Below are 25,985 nucleotides of genomic sequence, written 5' to 3' on the forward strand. Positions count from 1 at the left end.
ATCAATAACTCTAGGTTTTGAAAACATAATTATGTTATTGATTGCGTAAAAAATATAGAGAATTACACAGTAAAAAAATCTGGACTTAATTCTCATAAATTCATACTTTTTTGCTGACCATGTGCTGACCGTGTTGCTCATCAAAACTCTGAAATTCTTCTGTAATCTCTAAATAGTATGGAACATAGTCACTATCCGCGTGTGTCTGTTTGTGCGCTTAGTTCTTCTTGACTATGCATCGGAGCTTGGCAGGGTTTTCACTAACATTTAGAGATTTTTTTTCGGAAGATTTATATATGTAATGCATGAATAATGCAAAGCCAGGTACATGTCTGCTAGTAATTTATACAAAAAATTCAACCCAATTTATGAGTATGGATTATAATTATAATTTTTTTAAGTTTGTGAAAATTTTATCGTTCTTTAAAGACATTATGAATACTTAACACAGCTATGAGAGATTTTAATTCACCTTATATTTGACCCAGGGAAGAACTTTCCCACATGAGTTGGGAATATGTTTTTCTCCCATTGGGACGATAACCATGCCAGTCGTCTCTGTAAGTCCATAGTTATTTACAACTCTTCCTTTTGGCAATTTCGCCTAAAATCAAATAGAGTTGATACATTAAGATGGTGTCTGGAAACTAATGGTAGATATATCTTTTTCGCACTTCGAGTAGATTTTATGGTAGGGATTTATAACTGTTTTTTTGGACCTTTCGTTTTCGAATTCGAGCCCGAAGGTGCAATTTATAAAAAAAAATATAGTAAGGCTCAGATTGAAAAAAAAAATCTGTTTTCTCCGTGTAATGTAGGTTCACCGGTTTCTTGCTGCTACCGCTAGTTTCCAGACACCGTTTACATAAAATTTAAAAACTATCGGAACATATGTATTATTGGTAAAATAAATAAAAGGGTTATTGGCGCTATAGCGACGTGAACTCAGGACCTTCCGCTATTCAGATATCTGCTGAACAACTGAGTTACCTCTTCAATCTTCAGACCTGTCGTACTTCTACATAGCACTACGAGACATGTGCAAGTCTTAAAAATACTATTTGAGTAATTGCCACAATTTGATTTGTCGCAAAACTATTTTTTTATTCAGAATCATCGATGTTTGCAAATTGTATTCGTTTTAAAGAGTTTTACAAAAAGGCTTTTTATTTTATGAATTGGCGTCTGAGTTGGACTGAGTAACTGTAAATAACATTTGAATGGAATTCCTCATTATCTCCAAGAGATCGTTTCGAATATTTGGTTATTTAATTTCTACAATTAATTTCTATATGTATTCTTACCTGTATTTTGAGTATTTTATCATGCGATAAAACACTACCGATGCACGCGAATATTGTTATGTCAGAGAAGTCGCAACTCTCAAATTCTGGGTGGTTTATGGCTTCAGTGACTGCATTAGGATTCAGCATCACGTATTCAGGCTGGAAAATAAGAAAAAAAATTATTATATGCAGTAATTATTGACCTGAAACACAAATATAAATTGAAAAATCTTCCGGCAAAAAATAAACCCTTCTGATTGCCGTAGCACAGTGGATTAGTGCACCTGACCGGTAATCAGAAGGGTGTGGGCCTTTTTCACCGATTATAGAAACCAAGAAAGATTACAGAAGGACAGTAGGTAATAGAATAGTAATTGTGTAGAAATAACAGTTCACGGCCTATCTCCCTCGTTTATATTATCTATGGGAGGAATTGTGGTGGACACCTCGCAATACCAACAGAGAAGACCGTTGCAATTCCTTGATTGGGAAAAGAGAACAGAGGTCGATCAAGAGATGTGTTGAAGATACTCGTATAAGGAGATAATGGGCGAGAGCCAAGAATCGGCCAAAATGGAGACATTTGAAAAGGGCCTATGTCCAAAGCTGCCCGACGATCATAAATAATCGGGAATTCTTCATAGTTGAACAATTAAAAGTTTTACATATGTTAAATAATTTCTGTATTAAATAAATATTTCCGAGTATGTATTAAATAAATATAAGAGTAGTAGCAACAAGGGACAGGGCATCGATCATGGTTAAAATAATAAAACCATTATTTCTTCAGTGACTTGTGTTTGTATAAGCTATGTCTCGAAATTATTTTTAATGCTTACCTTATATTTTAGAAATTAGTAGTACGTATTTAATTTTGTAATGAGACATTGTCAAATTTAACACTTTTTGCAATTGAAGGGCATCATTACTTTTTGGCGTTAAAATGGTGCACTAAGGGTTTTTTTTCTAAGAAAACTCACCTTATAACGAGTAATACAGTCGAAAGCAATTTTAGCTGTAATCGTGAGAGGCGTATAGAGACGAATGACTCCTCTCGTGAAGGACATAATATAACTATACACTCCCGTAAGCCAGAAGAGAGGAGATGAAAAAAACATCTTTGATGTAGGTTGTTCCCATTCGTCCTTTGGAGTCCTGCAAAAATGCAATACTAAACATAGCAAATATGTCGGAAAAACGAACATAATATAGGGTTTAAATAAGAGGTGTTCAATTCAAAAATTAAAAATTCAAAAAAATACTTATTGCACAAAAAGAGTACAAAGGGTATAACTTATAGGTTACATCCTATTTCTTCCAGCTAACCCAACAAATACACATTATATCACATAACCCAACAATTACATATTAACAAATAAATATAAATAAATAACAGTAAATAAAAAATAAAAAAAAACAGAGGTATTTAATTCATGTAAGGTATTCATTCAAGGTGTAGTGACATTTGTTTAAAATAAATGTTTTTAGTGTTGATTTAAATTTAAGTGTGTCGGTTATTTGTTTGATGCTACGTGGAAGGTTGTGATATATTTTAATGGCCATGTAGTGTGGTCCTTTTTGAAAAATAGTTTTGTTTGCTTTTGGGATTAATAGGTTTTCTGTGAACCTTGTAGCGTGTTTATGTGTTGAGTTTTTTTGTGGGAACTTTTCTGGAGATGATCGTACTAACAGGCATAACTCCATCATATATATGTCCGTCACTGTCAGAAGTTTAAGATTTTTAAAAATTGGTCTACATGAATCCCGGTGATCAGAGTTTGTAATTTTTCGTAGGCACCTCTTTTGGATGATAAAAACATCTTTGGCGTTTACTGAGTTTCCCCAAAAAACTATTCAGTATTTTATCATTGAGTATACGTATCCATAGTATGCGGTGATTACTGACTCGATGTTTAAGATATTTTTAAGGGTGCCTAGAACAAAAAAAAAGCTACTGATTTTTGCAACAACTTTAGATACATGTTCTTTACAGTTTACATTTGCATCTAGTTGTATTCCCAGCAGTGAACAAGTTTGGGAAGGTTCGATATGATTGTTATTAAAGTTAACATTTATGTTTATAGGTGTTGCTTGTACTGGACAAAATTTTAGAAGTTCAGTTTTGTTTGTGTGCGACAGATTTTGTGATAACAGTGTTATTTTGAATAGCCCGCTATTTCGGTAGATGTTACTTTTGAAGCCGTCATTTTTTAACATTTGACAATTAGAAACTACGCCATTAATAAAAATGGTACACGATACACGCTTCAACAACTAAAATGAAATTCACTATTATTAATTATTAGAATTCCATCGAAAAATCATCTTGAGTGATTTTAGGAATAAAGTATTTCAACAACCTTCCGATTGAAATAAAGAAATTAAAGGATATTAACATACTTAAACTAAAACTGAAGTTACTCTTTCAGAAATAATTTACTAAATAATTGCCTGTTTTTTTTTCATTAATTGATATTTATAATCAGTCTATACTCATCTCTACCGTATTTAGATTTTGTCTCTTTATTGTATATTGTTCCTATCATATATATACTTACTTATAGCATAATGGTATTCTATTTTTCTTATAATTAGTGTAACTCTCTCACCAAGCACAAGAACCAGTTTCTTCATTGGTGAGATTGCGAACATAAATATATTTTGTAATGTAAATATATTTTTTATGTACTCATATTATATCCTGTACCCATTTATATATATTAAATTTTTTAAAAAAAGTGATGAGGCCCATTTCCACCTCTGAGATTTCGTCAACAAGCAAAATTGTCGCATCTGAGGCTCGGAAAACAAAAGAGTTATTGTTGAAAAGCCTCTCTATCCTCAAAGTGTGACTGTTTGGTGCGGTTTGTGGTCCGGCAGCGTCGTTGGACCTTTCTTTTTCGAAAATGAGGCTGGAGCAATAGTTACGGTGAATGGATTGCGCTATCGAGAGATGATTAATGATTTTTTATGGCCGGAATTGGATGGTATTGATCTGGACAACGTTTTCATTCAACAAGACGGCACTACGTGCCACAAAAGCAACGAAACCGTTGATCTTTTACGGGAAAAGTTTCTTTGAATATCAAAATAACACCTCTTATTGGAAAACCCTGTATTTAAAGAATTTCCACAATCCTTATTTTATGTAGGGTAGAGCCAATACCTCCTAAATCCCCACGGAGTTACCGGTAGAGCGGGGTTCGTTTAAATATGGTGCACTTTGGGTCATACCTGACGTACAAATAGAATAGGGATTTGGGGATTTGCATTCAGCACTCATACAGAGTGCACTTATGACAATTCTAAAAGTTCCGGTTATAACTCCTATAAACCAAACTTTTAAATTATTTCAAATTTTCATTGAACAATTCAAAAAATGTTTTCATTAGATTTGAAAAAAAAAACATATATGAATACTCCACTGCTCGACAGAGAAATTTTTAATTTCATCCTGCTATATTATACAGGGTGTTCCAAAAGACAGTGTCAAGCGGAAATCCAGAGGTAGAACACCCCTAGGGGTACCCAAATCACCCCCTATGTATGTTAATACCATAACAATTAATCGCTGACATCAGATTTGCCCATAATTGTTTTTAATTCAATAATTCACGTTTCTGTGACTAATAATCTCTTGCAAGTTAAGGTTTGACAAAAAAATACGAAAAAAAATCATAACTCAAAATCTACAAAAAATCACGGAATACATAAAGCTCGACACTATATTTTGTGACACCCTGTACCTACATATAATGTCCTACCTAATAAAAAAAAAACAAGAATGAACTTATTCAAAACTATAGTCAGAAAACAAATGTCAAATAATAACATTTATGGTATTTAAATTTAGTTGTCAAATAATTCTAAGTTTAAAAATTTGTCAAAATGGGTAAAAATCGCAAACCCACCGCTGATGACTAAAACGACAATATGTTCCATCGCTGTACCTGAAAAACCAGTAACTTTTCAGTTATTTCCTAATATTATTTTTTTGTATTTATCTTCCTTACTAACCTAAAACAAAAAGTATCCTTCCAAACTTACCACATAAAAGTCGACTTATAATATAAAATATATTAAATTTCGTTAACTATAAAAATACTGAAAATTCATTAACGCAATACGATGGATGTGTTTTAGGGACTTATTTGTATACCATATACAATATATCCATGCCATCTGTCCACAGATGCTCAACAGTAAAGAGTACATGGAATAGTAAAACAAAATGTTGTAGAAAAGAATCACAAACTTACTAAATGGGTAAGTTCGTAAGTCACCATGGAAAAGAGATTATTTTTTAGATCCCAAAGTTTTAAAAACTGTATTTCAAAGATCACACTATCCATTACCAACCATTTAAAGAAAGGACAAAAAAATCTCATCTTGATGCAACATCACAATCCTGGTCTATTCCGCAGAATTGTGTACATTCAATAGCCCAGTCGGAAGATATTTTTACAAACGCTTACGAAGATGTAACAATATTTTTAACGATATTTTAACTTTCGGAAAAGATCAAGAGGGTCATGAAAACAAGTTACGGGAAATTAATTTAAAAATGAATCTGAGAGAATGTAAATTTAATATCAATGAAATTATATTTCTATGTCATTGATTTTGTGACGAAGGAATCAAAGCCGATTATGTACAAATAAGTGCTGTTGGGAAAAAGATGTCACCACAAGATAAAAAAGAATTGCAAAGGTTTTTAGGAATGGTCAATTATTTAAGTCATTTTGTCAAAAACATGCCAGAAAAACAAATTTATTTAGACAATAAAATAACAGATTTCATATGGGATGGACATTACGAAAAGTCTTTCAATCAATTGAAAAATATATTTAATGCAGAACGAATTTTAACACAATATGATAAAGACTAACCAATGACATTATCTAAAATAATTTATTGCAAGATTACATTATCTTATGATATCTTGCAAGAGCATTTGCTTCTGAACGAGACCAGGAGAGTTTGCTTCAAAAACGCTTACATCAGCACAGATTAGATAAGCGCAAATTGAAATATAAATTTACAATCTTATGTGTATGTCATAAAATTCGTCAAGATAATTGTAACTGATAATAAACCATTAATTTCTTTATTTAAAAATCGTTAATATATGATACACCAGACAGATTACAAAGGTGATGCAATATTTTTAAAAAATGTTCTTGTTTTAGAATATATTCCTGGTAAAAGTTTCTGCTGGCAGATACATTATCAAGGTCAGCACTGTGAGACACAGAAACGTAAAATTTTGAAAACGATATTAATTTATATGTCACCACCATAGTTAACAATATCGCAGTAACAGAACAAAAAATAGAAGGAATTAAAAAGAAACTAGTGGGGACAAAGTTTTACAAATTGAAAAGAAATACTGTATTGACACAACGTGTCATGCATTCGAATACTGTTTGTACATACCTATATTATACAGGGTGTCCGGAAACTCGTAGTACAAGCGGGAAACTGGTGAATCTACATCACATTTGGAGTCGATTTTGTAGTATATTTTTTTTTAATTTGAGCTTTCGTTATCGAGTAAATCGAGTTTGAAGTTGATTTTTTTTTTTTTTTTTTTTTTTTTTTAATCAAATTCTTATAAATTATTACTGAAGATCAAAGTACCCAACTAATTAAAACTATTTGAAAGTAAAACAAATGAAGAAACTCGGATTTCAAGCATTATTTTGAAATCACCCTTCATTTAACCCGGTGTAATCATAAAATATTTCTGCTCTGCAGGGTTAAAACATCTGTTATTCAACCCTAAACACCAGAAAAAACTTTAACCCTAAAATAGCCGAAAAATATTTTTTTTTTGGTTTTTTTTTTTTTGAAAATGCTCAAATCAAAAAACTTTATGTTTTTTTGGGTTCCCCATGTGGTGTAGATTCTCCAGTTTCCCGCTTGTACTACGAGTTTCCGGACACCGTGTATAGATAAAACCTGTGACAGGTAACTTTCAGGTTAGTGCGTCTTTTTATAAACATTTAGGCGACATATTACCACAATTCTTGAGGAAAAAATGCGCAGCCTGTTTCACTTTCATTGCTTTAAGGTTAAAATGCTCGAGTAGTTTTGGGCTATTTACACGATTCAGGCTTAAACAAATGTCATTACAGTCAACTAAGTCAGTGAAGGCGATGCGTTACGTCATGTAACATTTGAAATCGGGCCGCTAACAATAACACTCCTTATGTAGATGGCGATAAGGTATAAATTCCCTCTTAACACCAGCTGCCTGTTTTGATTTACGCAAGAAAAAAAGGCCTAAAAATGCCTTTTATTTAATTTTGCAAAGTTCAGGTACAAATATTTAAATGTTTTACGATTATTTTCTAAAGAAATTAATTTTCCACACTATACAATAAAACCATATTCGATAATAGGTTCGTAAGTAGAACATTTTGAACTTTAAAGCCATTTTTTATAGGCCTGACACTTCGTAATCTTTAAAAAAATGCTCGAATGTTTAATGGGATAACATGTATTCTAATCGTTGTATTTAATTAAAACATCTAAATATTTGTAGGTGATCAAATGTTCAGTCCAAAAATACATTATTTTGTATTACTACGTATTGCTTCACCTTAAAAGTAGTCAAATTTAAAGAATACAAAAAATAAATTCGTTAAATCAAAATTAAAAATATACAGATAAGGGTAGTCAGGATTTAAAACCTTTGAGTTTTGGGAATAAAGTGGTTTTTTAAAGAAAACCAGATGCTTAGTCATTGAGAGCCAGCAATAGTAAAAGATTTGTAAAATTTTAGTACGAGGTCATATATAATTGAAACGTCAAACGGAAATAAATAAGGGACAAATATAAAGATATTATAAGTAAGAAATACAAGAGAATAACAATATAGTTAATCATCAGTAATGATGAATAGAAATCAAAATAATAGTGCAGTGTATTTTCAAAATTTTGATATTGTGGTTCCATCTACCTCAAGTCAAGCAATAACGTATACTTGGGAAGAGTTGTGAAGATTCCGGCATTAATAATTTTATTTATTATTTATTTAATAATTTAATTTATATTTTATTGTTTAAAAGGGTATAAATAATAAAAATAGCATTTTATTTTGTTATAATGTTTATGTTATTATAATTTATGTAAAGGGTGTCCGGGGTAAAGTGCGCTAATTTCAGGGGGTTATTCTATACGATAGTACAAGTAAAAAAATTAATAAACTTTTTTCAAAAATTCCAACGTTTTAAGGCAGTTTTTAGGTAAAAAATTGTTTGCCTTAGAAAATAAATATTTTTTTATGGAATAATATATTTGTATGGGAAAATAAACAGTGGCTTTTGAAAAAAGTTATTTTTCTTTATTACTTCTACCATAATGTAGAATCACCTCCAGAAGTTAGCGCACTTTACCCCTCGGGCATCCTTTATAATTAATGTTATAATCTAGTACAATGTAAAAATTAGAAATGTATAAACTTATTTGTGAAAAGAGATAAAAATTTGACCAGTATAATATTGATTGAAGATTATATAAATTTATCAAAAAAGGGAGATGTTGTGTGAAAATGTCTGACATAAATTAACCACGGCAAGAGCCTATCCTCCGTAGTTACGTCAACAAGTTACCTTGTTAATACATCTTATTTAAATACCCACCGTCCAATACCCACTGATTTAAAAATATATATTATTAGATAGCAAAAACTGTTATATCTGCATTTACTGTGCAGACTTTGTGTGTTGGGAAGCTCACAAATAAGTACACGAAGCTACTCAATAAGTACACGAAGCTCACGAATAGGTACACGAAGCTAGTCAATAAGTACACGAATCTCAAGAATAAGTACACGAAGCTATTCAAAAAGTACACGACGCTCACGAACAACTACACGAAGCTCACGAATTGTATTATGCTACCTAATAATAAAATTTTAACGACAATTAAGTGAAAATAGTTTTAGAATGATTTATCACGCCAAAAAAAAAAATTGTAAGTTTTACATTTAGCAAAGAATTATGAAAAATGTTTCGTAATTTTTCGTTAGGGGTAAAAGTTGTGATTGCGCGAGTAATTGGTGGGTTATTTTCGTTATTAGTGTTATTGCATTCTATATAAAAAAGCGTAGTGTGACTGTCCAAAACCTTCTACATAGATCACAAGGCCGAGGCACTGAATCAAATTAGCCGTCTAACTTGTATGAGAACCTCCAAACATTGGAACATTGACAGAAAGCAATTTGGGACATCTATTTTATTATTTAGCAGATTATGTAGAAACAATATAATTAAATGTATGACAGACTAACGACTTGTGTGGTGTTGAGAGGCTAACCGACTTGCGCGCTGTTACTACTTTTTGAATTAAGGCTTCTAATTGACTGAAATCTATATCATGTGACCAATGGTTAGACGCGCAATGAGCAGCTCTATCTATCGGCATTGAAATGTGAAAACCGCCAATTTTCGACTTGAGCGGTGTTGTAAGCTAAGGGACGATATCTAACAACGTGCATCTTTGTTATAAATGTTTCGAAAAATTACTCTGTATGGTTTCTACTAAATCTATGTGTACCTTATATTAAGGATTCCATGTAAAGAAGCATACTCCATACCAATCAACAAAACAACATTTCTAGACTCTCTTTGAAAACTTGACTTATTTTTAATAGGAAACCAAGCATATGTAGGATTTTGATATAATTTTTTTGATATGCTTATTAAAAATGAATTTGCTGTCTAAGTAAACACATAGATTTCACATGTACACAAAGATCGAAAGGTTTATTGTTCAATTTTTAAGGTTAGATGATTTTATTTAATTTCTATTAAAGTTAACCGTGTGACACTTAGTTATATTTAAGGACAATACATTTGACTCACGCATACGCACAAATGATCAAGATCACTTTGCAATTCTGTTTCATCGGATACAAACTATATGGGTTTAGCAAATTTCATGTTATCTGCGTATAGCATGAAATAACTATTATGAAAGCATACATATATGTCACTTACGCATATACTAAATAAGGGTGGTTCGAGATGTGACCCCTGGGGCACACATGAGACTCCATTAAACTAGATGCTAAACCCTTAACAACCGTGATTTGGTACCGTTCACTGATTTGTAGTGCGATGCATCCAGAGGCGGATTAACTGTTGAGAGCGCCCTAGGCAAGCATCGGCGCCCCTCTAGCGACCACATATTATAAATTTTAACAAGTACCTAAAGTAGCCGAATTTGTAGTTAGGTGGGATTTTACGTGAAAATAAAAATTTCGTGGGAGGGGGGGGGGGTGGCTAGAGAATTGTTTAAAATTGATGTTTTTACGTGAAAATTATGTTTTTAACTTGACTCTGAAGTAGCCCGACCAGTCGCCTTTTAGATTTTTTCAGCGCCGATTCTCGTTCTGAGTAGCCTAAATGGCGATATATCGCCCTCGTTGGCAACACTGCCAGCTATCTTTTTTTTACATACCAAGTTTCATCACAATCGGTTCAGTAGTTTTTTTGCATGAAGAAGTAACATATACCTATACAAACACACACATATACACTTACGCAGTTATAATATTAATAGGGATAGTTAATAAAACATAAAAAAATTAAATGAACAATTATTTATGTAAAGGAATAAGTACTCACTAATAAGTACCTACCTAGAAATGCCTAGGATCCCTTTGTGTTTAAATTACGAATTTTATTTTATGCACTTTTCAAATGTCACTTATGTGTTGTCTTGGTTACACTTAAACAGCATTTATTTATGAACAGCATTGTGTACTCGCTATGTGGCTGACTGAGTGACTAATAAAAATAATGTAATTTTTTAATATAAAAAAGGACGACAAATAAACTTTAAATGTCGTTTCTTTGTACTTCAGAGCAACGCATTGTTTTATTTGTCTTATAAAACGATATTTTTAGTGAAGAAAAATGGAAAAGTTACGATTCACATTTACAGTGTTAGCAGCATTGGGTGGAAAAACCGGTGTGAACTGCATAACTTCAATAGAGTCACCCGATGAACATTTATTTGATATTCCTGATGATTTGAAACTTGCAAGAAAACACACCGCCATAACAACTACGGACGTTCTTACTAAAATTCAGAATTCTCTAAAGAAAAAACATCAAACACGGAAAATATTTATTAACCGGTATTTCAATGGAAGATGCTCCAAGGAACTAGCATCATTGATCCCCTCGGCACCGGTGCATAGTCGGGAAACACACCAAACGCGCGCCCAACATATGTACACGGTTGACATTTGTCATGTGACAAATGTCAAACGGGTTGCTTCTACGACTCGTTATTGTGTTCAACAGCTCGGCTGTGGAACGATTTGCCGGGCTCTGTGTTTCCTCCTTCCTACAACATGGGTCTCTTCAAGACCCACGTTCACTCCTTCCTCTCCTCAAAAAGACCCTCCACACAGCATCTTCAAAAATGACAGAGGCTCTGAGGGAAATTATTTTCCTCAGAGCCTCTTGTGTTGGGTTAATGTAAAAAAAATATAGGAATTACCTTAACTTTTGAGTTTTAACTTTAAGTTTTAATTTTAACTAAATTTGAGGAAAATTTACTTAGATGAAGGTGGGAATTTACAATTTGGTGAACAATACCTGGACGAAATTAAACATGATACGAGACTTTCTGAAAATAATAATAGTAAGGGTAGTGAAAATAAAAATCTAGGAAAAACAGCAGAAAGATTTTTACTCGAAAAGTTTTCAGGAAAAACATCAAGTGTTAACCAATGGATCAATGATTTATTTATTTATTGTTTGAAACACTTACAGAGTGTTAACTTATTAAATTATTACATTAATATTATTGCGTGGGAATGTGCACAGATATTAACACTCCAGTTAAAAATGTTCACAGCATGCGTAAACAAGGTTCAGTTGTTACTAGGCGAAGATGCTAGTAGTGAGAAAAAACAGAAATAATAATAATCAAAAAGAAATATAAAACACGAATATAAAACATGAAATATAAAATATAGTGAGTGTACAGAGAAAGATGAGGAAGAAAAAAAGGAGAATAATAAAGCTAATAACTGTTATTAACAAATTATAACTGTTCTCCATGACATATTATGGTAGAAGATTGTTAATTTGTTTTTTAAAATGTGCGAGACTGTTTGCGAATATATTTATAAGGTCGCATTCAACTGTGTTGTACAGACGACACATTCGAGACAGTGGATTGAAGTATGCAATATTGTTATTAATTATTTCAATATGGAATATATTTTGACTCCTTAAATTAGGTATGTCTATTAGGAACTTTAATATGTATATATATGTATTTATTTTTTTAACCTTACTTATTCACGTTTCTTTGTACATATAATGTATAATAGAAAATAGTATATAATAACATAATATAAAATAACAAATTGTATGTAATAACATAATAAGAAAACAAGAAATGAAAACCCACTAAGGCACTGCCTGAGTGTGGGTAATATTAAAACAAAATATTATGTTTCCAAGTACCCAAAGTATAAAATAGACTTAAAAAAACATAGTATAAAAAGTTAGTATTACAAAGGTAGAATAAGTGAAAAAGGTTTTTTCAGCTATTATAAAAATATGACAGACAGAAAACAGACAGATTTTGAGTTTTTTTTTTTTTTTAGTTATTATAAAAAATAAATAAACAGAAAACATATTGTACTACAGTATAGAAAGTTACAGAAAGTGAGTTGTAGAAGGATGGATAAATTTATAGAAAAAGCGTTTCAATATCTACATTATGCAACCATAATTTTACCTCTTTTACATATTTATCATTTTATTTGTCATTTGAGTTTGTAGTGGTAGAAGGTTAAATGTACGAGGACCAATGAAACTGCTATGTGTCTGCAATAATTTAGTATTGGTTTGTGGGGTGTAAAATATATTATTTATTCTTTTGCTCATTCTGTTTTCATTTATTTCTAAATTATTTTTGTTTTTAAAGACATATTTCAAAGTTTGTAATATAAATAATTTACGTATATTAAGTATTTTAGTTTCTTTGTATAATAAGTTGGTCGAGAATGTTTTATTTTTGTTAAATATTACTTTATTTATGTGGTTTTGAATTATATTGCTGAGACAATTAGTGGTAAGAAGTTTATTAAGAATCCTTACTAATATTATAAACGCAAAAGTTTGTATGGATGGATATATGTATGTTTGTTACTCTTTCACGCAAAAACTACTGAATGGATTTTAATAAAACTTTACAATAATGTAGCTGATACATCAGAATAACATAAAGGCTATTTATTTATAAAGCTATCTATTTTTCATACAAATAATTATTACAAATAATTATTTTTTAATAGAAAATGTAAAAATTTGAGAATGACATTTTCGCGGGAACGGGTGGGAAAAGGTGGAGGGGGTAATGGGTACCGTATTTTGGGGGGGGCGGGTTCGCTGGAAGGGGGGGGGGTGGAGGAGGGAGTGGGTACAGTGTGAGAGGGGGGTGGGGTCGCTGGAAACAATGTATTTATTTAATGGCATTGCAACGCATGCCGGGAACTCGCTAGTAATTTTATATAAACATATTAGCCCCTGCCCCCGCTGCGCCCTTTGCCCTGCAATCTAGCAACGCCCGCGAACGAATCCACGAGCGAGCGGTCTTCTATCAAAAAATCATGCGATGGAGGCATGGAGGAATAATCAAGAAGGCGAGTATGCTTTGGAAGCTCTGCATCTCTACAGAAGTAAATAATCTTTTATATTGTGTAAGCAGGTGCATACTTACTTACAAAATTAAGTTTATATATATTTTTTTTTTAATTCTAGGGGCGCCCGCCGGCGCCCCTTTGTAACTGGCGCCCCTAGGCACGTGACTACTTTGCCTTAGGGTTAATCCGCCACTGGATGCATCTATAGATTTCACCTTGAATTCGTAGACCTAACAACTTGTATAAAAGATTATAGTGATTAACACGGCCAAATGCTTTGGAATAGTCCGTATAAATGGCATCTACTTTATCATCTATTCATTTGACCGTGATCAAAAATAGTAAAAAATGAAAGGTTTGAAGTTGTGGAGCGATATTTCACGAAGCCATATTGATTATTTAAGAGTGAAGGTGAGATAGCAGATTATAATTGATCTTAAACCTTTTACCAATATTTGCTTGGAATCGATAATTTTGATAAAGTTCGAGATATCATTTATACTGACATTTTTTAAAATTGGAGTGGTCAATACTGTTTTCCGCTTGTCGGAAAATATTCCTTCAGATAGCGATAGTTAGAAAATAGAAAATATGGGGGGTGACAATAACTATAATAATTTATAAACATCCCTGGAAGTTGATCATCCCCTGGTCCATTTTTGATATTAATAGACTTGAGGTATTTAAATGTGATGTGTCCATTGATCTCGGTTGAGTTAGTTACGCTATTTGAGTTAAGACAGTCAATGGCATTGCTTGTGTGAGCAGGTTGAACATTCGAGAATACACTTCCAAAATGCTGAATTACTCACAAATTAGTTGACTACTCCTTTACGAGTTAGCAGTTAGCAGTTGTTAGCAGTTTTTTCATCGTTAATCATACCATCGGGGATGGTAGATTTACTTTGACAAATGTCATAGTAACATGTTCTTTAATATTTTTCTGTCTACCGGATTCTATCGTAGAAATGTAGTTTTTGTAAGCCGCTGAAGCCACCGTTTTTGCTTTTTGCGAAACAAGGGAAATGAGAGGGTTCTGATAACGCTTCTATGATCTAAAGTACTTTAATTTTTCGATTTTTATCAAGGCTGCCGTGTACCATTGTGGATATTTTTCAGATTTCACAATTTTCTTGGGAATAAACGCAGTTCAATTATAACGTAAAACGAATTTGACATAGTATTTACATGCATGCAGTGAATTTATAACGGTGGACTAGTCGGTTTCTTTTAGCGCTCATTACTGTCTGCATATTCTGTTTTGTGGATTTTTTTTTTATTTTACGAGAAGTTAAGAGGGTTGCTTTAGTCGATGAAAATTCTAGTTCTACAATTTATGATGATTATGATGTGCAATGATTTATGATGAGCGTCCTCTTTAACTAATGTGTGATCGGCAAATGACACATTAGTTGGAGTGTTACATAGAAGTGGTCAAAAATTCATCCACAATTGTTGGGTAACTGATTAAATTGGGTTAAATTTGCAAAATATAAGCAGTTAAATAATGCTAGCGAACTGTCTGTGTAAGTTGACTGTGTAAGTTGTCTGTGTAAGTTGACATTTTTTGATCATTCCGTGCACCATTTTGAGGCGGGTTTGGATAACGCCGCCCCGGAAACCATTTTTTGGATAACCAACACCTCTGCCATAGGTCACCCCAAGTATTTCGCTACGTTTGGTGATTTAGCAGGGGTGCCCGGGTTCATCGAGGGAGGGGTGTTCAAGATGCGCCAGGCCATCAGATGCGTGGCGGGCCAGATCGAGAGCAGTTGGTTTGGGGACCTCTCCAACATGTCAATCTTGATCCATCCTCCTGCACAGCAGCGGGAGGAATACATTCATACGTCCTTCACTCCTGTACACACTAATCCCTAGATTCCTACCCACTACTCATTCCGTTTCCTTTTCAGCACTTCCTTACCTTCTTTCCTTAAAAATATCCTACACACAGGATTTCCAAAGATGACATAAGTCCTGAAGAAAATTATTTTCCTCAAAACGTCCTGTATGGGGTAAATGTAAAAAAATATATATTGGGCATATTATAGTCGCCAATGATCAAAAACTTGTTATTCGGAAAACGGATTGTTTAGGAAATTGGAAATTGTGTTTGTATGACTAGGAAGTAGTGCTGATCTTTAACTATGTTAATTTCTGACCGACGCTAGGTAATTAAACGCAGCACATGTGGATGTTACAACAATAATGATTGTATGTTGATGCATTGACAGTTGTACAAATATACTCAGTATTTGATTTCCAAGAGCGATTGATATCCCTATCATCCTCCGCCAGTTGATTTACCAGTGCGATAGATATACTTATCATTTCTGCAAACCGAATAGCGTTATCAAATAATTCCTCATCTAGGACGCTTTCAACCAACTACCTTTTGGTAATAAATCAAGTCATAATTATTGAGCAGAATATTATGACCAAAAAATTCACCAATTATTATTAACGAATCGAGCGTTTGAGAAATTATGTTAATTACATTGTAAAGTTTGGTTTCTGTAAAATGTACTTGAAAAATATTACATTCAAGTCTAAGTTAATAGTCATTAGTCCACTGGAAAGAATGTAAGGAATCACTGGTTAAATTAAGTGAGGTATTATTTTAAAATATAGTAATGATACTTACGGAAGCATGATATTGAGTGAAATAGCCCGGTGACTCAAACAGATTCCCTTCGGTAGCCCAGTAGTTCCACTTGATCCAACGATGAACGCTATTGTTGTTGGATCAAACTCAACCACTCTGTAAATAAAAAATTACGACATTTAGCATAGCTTTGACCATAATTTCAGAACAAATCTATCTATTCCATTCGAAAGTGTCGTGGAAACTAAAGATGGCGTTGCTTCTATCGATAATACTTTAATACAATACGTATGGTTTACATGTTTACTCTAGGTCTACTCGTTTGTGGATTATATAGCATAAGTATCATGTTTTACTGAAACGTATTAATGCTTCGATCAGGCACCTTTAGGAGTCCCTATCCTGAGATTACATTGAGCCACTGAAAGTCTTGTTTGCCACAGTGTCGCGATCTGTTTATACCAGCATTAAATTGCATTGTATTATTTATGTAAGAATTGTAAGGCTGGAAATAGCGCTGAGCGTTCGTTGTTTGTGTATGTCGATCGCTTGCGGTAATGTGTGGATTGTGTTGGTGAATGAATACAGTATGTTCATGTGGCACTATTTCCTGCCTAAGTATCTATTAGAAGGAATGGCTTTGAATATACTCACTGGAAGTCTTCTTCAGTCCCTGTCGCCTTCAATAGATCAGATATCGGTGTAAAGTCAGCACTTGGAGATTCTCCTAAGATGACGATTTCAGTATCTATCTCCATTTCCTTCAAAACCCCTTTAAACACGGTAGCAATAACTGCGTCGCAGAAGATAATTTTTGGCAATCCCATAGTCACCATAGCTTTGATCTCCCCTGAAAGAATTCATAAAGAAATTGATAAGGTATTTTTACAAATGATGAATAAGTCGGTATCATTCATTCATCTGATTCTGTTTGTCGGACTAAAAATGCACATATTTACAATTAAAAATATTTTTTAAACCATCTGAAACGGGTTACGACTCGTATATCGCTGATGGTTTTATAAAGTAGGTTCCGCTACTGGCTATTAACAACGCTGTCATCGAGAACTGGGACTGCCTAGAAACGTTGACCGGCGCACTGTGAAGTATTTTAGCTCAAAAGTTGGCCAATAATATTGCCTTTTAGAGGCATTATTTTGTATTTTTTTTTACCAACCGCATATTAAATTCAACTTCGACAATTAAATTCAAAAGGATGTTTTTGTATGAATTCGTGAAAAAAAATGTGGGTATCCTACTGTTGCCAAGACAGACAATAATTATATGGAAGTGTTATGACATAATGTGTTTATTTTTGAAAGGATTTAAAGTTTTAGAATGTAAGACTTTAATGAAATCACGATTTTAAGAAATTAATTTTTGACAACGCAGAATTTAAAGTGATCTTAAAAAAATGGCGCAAAACAGTGTTTTTAATAAAAATATTCTTATCAGAGATAACCATTTCTACGGTACCATAAAAATGTAACACTCAAGGGCATAAGTGTTATAAATATAACAATTTCCATCTACTTATATATCCAAAAGATTTTTTTGTACCTCTAGTAAAAACATTCTCATAACTTTAATGTAAAAAACACCAATGACGAGAACAAACAAAAGCGATCCACGCAACGACTGCGATAAGACTGTTTACCGGTAAGGTAGCATGCCAGAGAGAGAGTAGTATTATTAAATTGTGCGCTGTGTGATATGGTAAATATCGAGCTTTCAAAATATACATATTTTTTGTGTTTTTAACAAAGTAAATGTTTCCAGCTTTTTACCAACTTTCTTCATAGAGATATATACTACACGTCTGTGCGACGTGACGTCACGAATATTTGTGACACATAATAGTTTTGGCGGTAATGTAAAATTCGGATAGTAATTCACAAATAGTAATGGAGGCAGTCCAATCCTGCCTGGGATGTAGTACCATGGACCATGGTGACGGGCAGCGGCATGATGGGAGCTCCCAGGAAGAGAGAGGCCAGTACTGGTGCGGTGATTAAATCGGTGTTATTCCCGCAAATCATCACCACGTCTCCCAGGCCTATCCCGCGTCTGATGAACTCCTGTGCCAGTCGAATGCCGCGGAGTCGAGCCGATCCGTGGGTCTCCGTGAATCCGGTGGTGATGTTAATCTGTAATAAAAATTCTCATCATATATTCTTTGGTGATGAATTTCTTTATGATATCTGCAAATTTATGCATATTCGAACGTATTTGTGGCTACCACCGATATAGTTAGGTCCGGGGTTATGTACAGATATATGATTATAATGTCCCGACATGAGAGGTCAGCGATAGGTAAAAAACACCTGATACGCCATTCTCTTATTTATTTATTTGTTTTATAATTCTTTAAAACTGTTAAAAATAATGTGACCTTACTGGCGTACCCCGTTCTAAGGTCACATTATACAGCGTATCAAAATATAACAAGAGGTAAATTATAAAGCGAAATAAAAGAAGTAAAACATAACATTATACAAGGTAAAAAAATAGTGGAAAAACATACACACGTAAAACTACAAACAGGGCGGCCCTGAGCTAAACGGCCCCTGGCCCGAATAGAATGTTGGCGCCCTTTGTCAAAACTTTTAACTTTACATTTTTTAATTTTAGCTTTTACTTTTTTATTTTTACTTTTTGCTTTTTACTTTTTGGGGATCAGGTGAGAGGCACGAAATAAAAGTCGATCGTGAAGGTCACAGTGTTTATTGAGTCAGAGTAGCCGTAACGAGAGTTGACGTAGGACAGATGTATTCACCGGATGATGACTGTGTTGGCAGGTCAAGCGCGTCAGTGAGTCGACGCCGGGCGCTGGTGACCGGGACTCGATGACTGTCAGGCACTGGCGATCTGGGGAATCAATACTCCAGTGCTGACGGGAAAGGCCGAAGGTGCGGCGGACCTTGTGGGCGGCTGAGCGGGAGCTGCGTAGACCAGTGAGGATGCTGCGTGTCCTCATGGTGGTCATGGTGCGTGGATGAAGCGCTGGTCAGAGACGCTGCACATACGTAGATTTTAATGATTTAGACGGCCAAAAGTATTTTTTTTAAAATCAATATAATGGTAAGGTATCTATTTAATTGGCGAGTCAACAGTTCTATGTACAATATAACATCCCCTCCCCCCTCCTTGGAAGCGCGGGAGTCGACTTTGATCAGTCGGAATTCGATAGTAAACAAGTGTGTACGTGTCGGCTCTCGGCGCTCTCCTAAACTTATAACTTTCCAAACGTGCATTATTCATTTCAAGCTAATATTTCCCTTTTAACTGTGATGGATTGCGATAATACAGGTAAGAACAATTTTTTTTCGTTACAGAAAAAATTAATTAACATTCTCTGTCATTCATTTTTAAAACGACAAACATCACTCTGTCAAAATTTTTTTTTTTTTTATATATTTAAATTTGAGTGCCTTTTTAATGTACTTATGAGTCCGTCCCTGTATTAATTTTCATTATACTATATAGTGCATATATGTAACTAACTAATTCCATAAGAAATAGCCGCGCAAAATCGCGCTTTTTTGAGCTAAGCCCTTTTGAAAGGCTCTTTGTCAAATATAGGAAATATTGAGTGTGCGATATTTTGTATTAAAATTGTTTTTATATTTGTTTCAGGTCTACCTACTACCTCGGGTACTAAAGTAGTGACTCGTCAATACATATTTGACCAACTACAGAGTCAAAATTTACCAACTTTAAATGAAAAAATTGACTATTTTGAGAATTTTCTCCTTATGCGCTATGGGCACAACAAAGAGGCTAAAGAAGACTTTAAAAAAAGATTTTCTTTTGTAAAATCACATATTAAGCAACGATGGGTAAAGCAAATAAACACCAAGATGTTTTCCTGAAAATAAACCAATCATGGTTAGAGGGAACATTCGAGATTCCCATTGAATCAGCCTCCTCGCAAGGTCGACCACCCAAGTCTTTTGGAGAACTAAGTGAGCGTAGTAAAAGAAGAAAAACGGAAGGAATAAGGGCCTCCGCAGGTGATGAAGTTATTGTTCATGCTGCTACATCTGTGTTGCAGACAACGGGACATAGGACGCCTCGAAAGTGCTTAAAGATATTACGAACTCCCCAACACGGGCTAGTAAATATAGAAAAGCCTACAGTAGAGTTACCAACAACGATGAGGTACCTCAATTGACGCCTCTGCAAGCACTTAAGATGTTCGTTGAAGCTGATGTTACGAGACGACAGTATGAGATAGTAAGGGCAACAAATCCACAACATTTTCCTTGCTATGATCTTGTTTTGAAAGCAAAACAAGAGTGCTATCCGCCGAAAGAATCCCTAAGAATTACGGCTACTTGCGCGGAAAGTAATCTACAGTGCTTAATGGATCTAACCGTAACACGATTATCAAAATACCTAGAAGATGTGATAATCCGGCTTAACGAGCAAGAAAGGAAGTCGTTAATGATAATCTGCAAATGGGGTTGTGACGGTTCTCAGCAATCCAAATTTAAACAAATTTACGATAATGAGACTGATTCCGATGCCAACATTTTTATGAGTTCCTTTGTGCCTTTGCGCATTGTTTGTGGAAAAGAAGGCAGTAAAATTGTTTGGCAGAATCCAACTCCTTCTTCGTCAAGGTTTTGCCGTCCGATTCGATTCCGATTTGTAAAAGAAACAACGGACATAACTAAAGAAGAGATAAAATGTGTGCAGGAGTCCATTAAGCAACTGAACAAAACAGTTGTTACGTTGAATGAAGAGGAGTTTTCGTTTGGGCACCAACTCAAAATGACTATGATTGACGGAAAGGTGTGTAACGCAGCCACAGACACAAAGTCAACATCCCAGTGCTACATCTGTGGAGCTACTTCGAAAACCTTTAATGATCTATCGAATAAAAATAGTGTAAACCCTCAAGCTTTGGAATTCGGCTTGTCAGTATTACACGCCCGGATCCGCATTTTCGAAAGCATTATACACCTTTCGTATAAACTGGCAGTAAAAAAATACAGGGAAAGAAAAACCGAAGAAGACAAGGCATTAGAAGCCCAAAAGAAGTTGGAAATTCAGGAGAGGTTTCGAAATGAAACCGGTTTGCTTATTGACATGCCAAAGGCCAACTTTGGCAACACCAATGATGGCAACACAAGCCGGAGGTTTTTTGAAAACCCCGAATTGGCTTCAGCCATCACAGGTATTAACTTTGAACTGATTTACAGATTCAAGGTTATTTTAGAAACTATTTCTAGTGGCCATAAAATTGATGCTGAAAAATATGATAAGTATGCGTACGACACAGCAAAATTGTACGTAGAACAGTATGGTTGGCACCCAATGACGCCAACTATGCACAAGATATTGGTACATGGAAGCCAAATCATAAAAAGTTCGGGGCTCCTTCCAATTGGACAGCTATCGGAAGAAGCTGCAGAAGCCCGGAACAAGCATTTCCGATCGTACCGGCTAAACTTTGCCAGAAAGTTTTCTAGAGAAGAATGTAACTTAGATGTATATTATAGGCTTTTGTTAAGTTCAGATCCCTTCATTAGTTGCTTGAGACAAATAAGAAAACCTTCACGTAACGCATTTCTACCTGAAACGGTTAAACTTTTATTACCTGGTGACCCAAACACAGAGTCAGTAGAGACATCTGGACCTGAAGATACCGATTTTTAATGTAATTTTATATTTAAAGAAAACTTGTTAAATTCTGTTTCCATTCATTTGTATTTTTTAGTGAATTTAGCTCTATTATATATTACTGTTCTTTATAACCTGACAAATATATGTATGTTTTTATAAATATATACCTTTTCTTTATTTTAATTGAACTTAGAACTAAAATAACCCCAAAAATAATTTTGGCCGCCTAAATCATTAAAATCTATCTATGTGCGCTGGAACCAGGGCGCTGTAATCCGTGTAGCGCTGGCCAGGGACGTGGCCGAGACGCTAAGATGATGTCCCGATGGAGTCCATGATTGTACAGGCGAAGCCGGGTGTATTGTCCTTCGCGGGGGGGAGGGCGCGGGGCGCACCGATCGTCACTCGTGAGATTTGTCCACTGACGGCAGATTGATGACTGACTGACTGACTCGCTGCGTCGGGCTTATTTATACTATACAGCCGGTGGCAACAGTATTGCAACTAAATCCGAGACACTCGCACAGTCTGTGTGTTTCGGGAATCTTCGGCCGCGCGGCAATTATGCATAGGCGGTAGACTCGAACCTTCTGGCGAGTTCTCGTAATGTGCCAGACCGACTGCGCGATCGTATTGTCGCGAGTAGATACTTGAAGCAGGTAGTTTGCTTTGTTTTTGATTTCGGCTGTAAGTACGTACCTAAGTAGCGTCGAGCTGTCTATTATTAATGAGACATTCTGGATGTTCTCTTGACGCTACAAAACCCCCTTCCCAGCAGCTTGCTGCGGGCTGCGATAGAAGGAATAGCTCGGAGACGAACGTCTTTTAAATGTGACACTTCATAAAAAAAAAATTTCAAAACACATGTTCACAACACAGGCTGAAGATACACTCAGATAACCATTTTTTATTTTATTTTATTTTATTTGGAAAACCAACAGTTATAATAATTACAAAGTATGGTGTATTAAGTGTTAATTATTTAACCAATAATAGGTTTTCACTTAAGTATTTTAATTATTTAGTGAATATTTATATAATATTTATGTAAGAAAAAAGTTACAATAGCCTATAGGGATGGGATGGGGAAGGGAGGGGTATGGGATGGATCTAGTCTGTGTAATGTGTAGCATGTACGTAATAAAAAATAAAAATGATAATATAATTATTTATTGATTTTAGGTTTGAAATTGTGGGGTGCTGAGTTAAATAAGTCTAATTCACTGTATGAAGTATTAAAATTGTATGAAGCACGGTGAATAAAAGCATTTTGTTTTGAGTTCGTGTTACATTGAGGGATGTTTAATGTGTGATTTTGTCTGGTTTGTCTGATGGGTACTCTTAATTGAATTCTTTCTAGTAATTCCGGGCAATCTATCACAGAGGTGGCAATTTTTTGTAAAAATAGTACGTCTGCGGAGTTTCTACGACTTTCCAGTGACGAAATCCTGAAAAACGCTGCTGACTCCTCGTGACTCAGATGAGGACGATAGGCCCGAAAATCAAGGTATCGTAGAAATCGATGTTGCACTTTCTCAATCCTTTCTATGTGTGACTTATACATGGGATTCCAGACTTGAGAGGCGTACTCCAGAGAACTGCGTACATACGCAAAGTATAGCATTTTCATGGTGTACGAAACAATATACTGTCCGTACAATAACTGTAGATACGAAGGTAGCTGGGTACACTTGTCAGCGTTTTCAGTCTTGGTAGAGGTTGTAGATGTTGTAGAAGTTCGTGGTAGAGTTTAAAGCCACGATCAGAGAGGAATTTATTTCCAGATCTGAACTGACGAAAAGAATTTAATACTTGGCAAAAACTGAATTTACTACTGAATAAAACACTTGAAAATATTTCTTGAGACTTTTGGAGACTTGGAGATGGTTCTTCAGGAGAGAGGATTCTCTTTCAGAGGTAGTTGTTGAACTGACTTTGTATGGAATTCGGTTCTCTATTTATAGAACGTTTTCAAATCGAATCCTCTCGGAGACGTTCTATCCTCTTTCGTGAGGAGTAAAGTGGTTAGGTATTTTTCCTCTCTGCAATTATCTTGTTGAGAGGAAAGTTATATTTTAATATGATACCTTTCACCAAGTCAGTTCAATCCACCAAAACCATCTCCCGCAGTCCCGTTTATTTATTTTATAAATAATTCTACAAATTTTCATATTGGGTTTGAAGTTAAATATCTTTGGTTTGAACATTTCCCAAAGGGTAACAAATATTTTTTTAAATATTTTTTTATATAGTTTGATATAATTATTCATGTTATTGTATTAGTATATAATCATTTCTTGATGTTGATATTTATTTTGTAGTTATATCTTGCATCATTTTTTCGTAAATCCAGTGATGATATCACAATTAATCACATTTGAATCTGTTATCAGTGTTTGATAAGAAAGTCAAGGTGACATGCTGGGTTGTGATTGGTTGGAGACGGCGGCCATCATGGAATTCCATCCGGGGAGTAGTGGAGGGGGTCCTACGTAAATACTGAGTAGCCTTCCTAGCCGCGGTCACTTCGTGGGTTGGTGTGTCCGAGGGAGGTGATGGATGATTATTTTCAGATGTGTTTCAGGTTCTGCTATTATATTGCTATGTAATTATCTTGATTAATCACATATAATACATCATTTGATTGAGTTATTTTAATGTAAAGATCTCCAAATGTGTCGGCGACACGGTATCAAGCGGTTTCGGGGTTTGAGTGTTTTTGTGATTTTGGCGTAAATATGAATTCTCTTGAAATATTCTGGAGGTCTGGATACGTATGATACACATGGTATTTACTTTTTTAAAATTTTTGCAGGTTCTGAGTACAAAGCCAAGTACCTTGGAAGCTTTTGCAACCATGGATTCGATATTGCGCTCAAAAAGTAATTTCGGATCTAACACTACTCCCAGATCCTTAGCCTCTGTCATTTTGCTCAACCATGGTGGCACTATTATCCGCGCTGATGCGGAGATGGTCTGGTGCATGATGCTCCGTGGTGCCTTAACTGATCACCCATTTTGAGACGGGGTTACCGGTGAGTCGGGGTAACACTATCACGTCGGGCTGCAGAATCACGTCGGGCTGCAGGATCACGTCGGGGTCACCACTTTGGGGATCAGATGAGAGGCACGAAATAAAAGTCGGTCGTGAAGGTCACAGTGTTTATTTGAGTCAGTTTGCCGTGATGAGAGTTGATGTAGGACAGATGTTGGTGTCTCCGGATGCAGGCGTTGATGTGCTGGTCAAGCGCAGGTCAGTGAGTCGACGCCGGGCGCTGGTGACCGGACTCGTTGATTGTCAGGCACTGGCGATCTTGGGAATCAGTACTCCAGTGCTGACGGGAAGGCCGAAGGTGCGGCGGACTTTGTAGGCGGCTGAGCGGGAGCTGCGTAGACCAGTGAGGATGCTGTGTGTCCTCGTGGTGGTCATGTTGCGTGGATGAAGCGCTGGTCAGAGACGCTGGAACCAGGGCGTTGTAATCCGTGTAGCGCTGGCCAGGGACGTGGCCAAGGCGCTAAGGTGATGTCCCGATGGAGTCCATAATTGTACGGGCGAAGCCGGGTGTATTGTCCTTCGCGCAAAGGTGCGCGAATTATCACTCGTGAGGGCTGCGATGTCTCTTGACGCTACAACTTTTTACTTTTTACTTTTTACTTTTTAATTTTTACTTTTTACTTTTTACTTTTTACTTTTTACTTTTTACTTTTTACTTTTTACTTTTTACTTTTTACTTTTTACTTTTTACTTTTTACTTTTTACTTTTTACTTTTTACTTTTTACTTT

The 25,985-nt window shown here is 35.0% G+C and overlaps 1 protein-coding gene across 1 annotated transcript in view; it reads right to left on the bottom strand.

The window, feature by feature from the left end:
* Positions 1-25,985, bottom strand: part of LOC149416825 (luciferin 4-monooxygenase-like) — a 38,533-nt gene that overhangs the window by 4,257 nt on the left and 8,291 nt on the right. Inside the window, exons 3-8 of the mRNA XM_089640648.1 lie at positions 18,510-18,717; positions 17,225-17,420; positions 16,610-16,726; positions 2,267-2,441; positions 1,305-1,445; positions 473-604 (exon numbers count right to left, since the gene is read on the bottom strand). Coding sequence (XP_089496774.1) covers positions 473-604; positions 1,305-1,445; positions 2,267-2,441; positions 16,610-16,726; positions 17,225-17,420; positions 18,510-18,717 — 969 coding nt within the window. The remainder of the gene's footprint in view (positions 1-472; positions 605-1,304; positions 1,446-2,266; positions 2,442-16,609; positions 16,727-17,224; positions 17,421-18,509; positions 18,718-25,985) is intronic.

This window comes from Hesperophylax consimilis, chromosome 16 (assembly GCF_061612785.1).
Source record: "Hesperophylax consimilis isolate HC1 chromosome 16, BYU_Hcon_1.0, whole genome shotgun sequence".
In the NCBI taxonomy this organism is placed as follows: domain Eukaryota; kingdom Metazoa; phylum Arthropoda; class Insecta; order Trichoptera; family Limnephilidae; genus Hesperophylax; species Hesperophylax consimilis.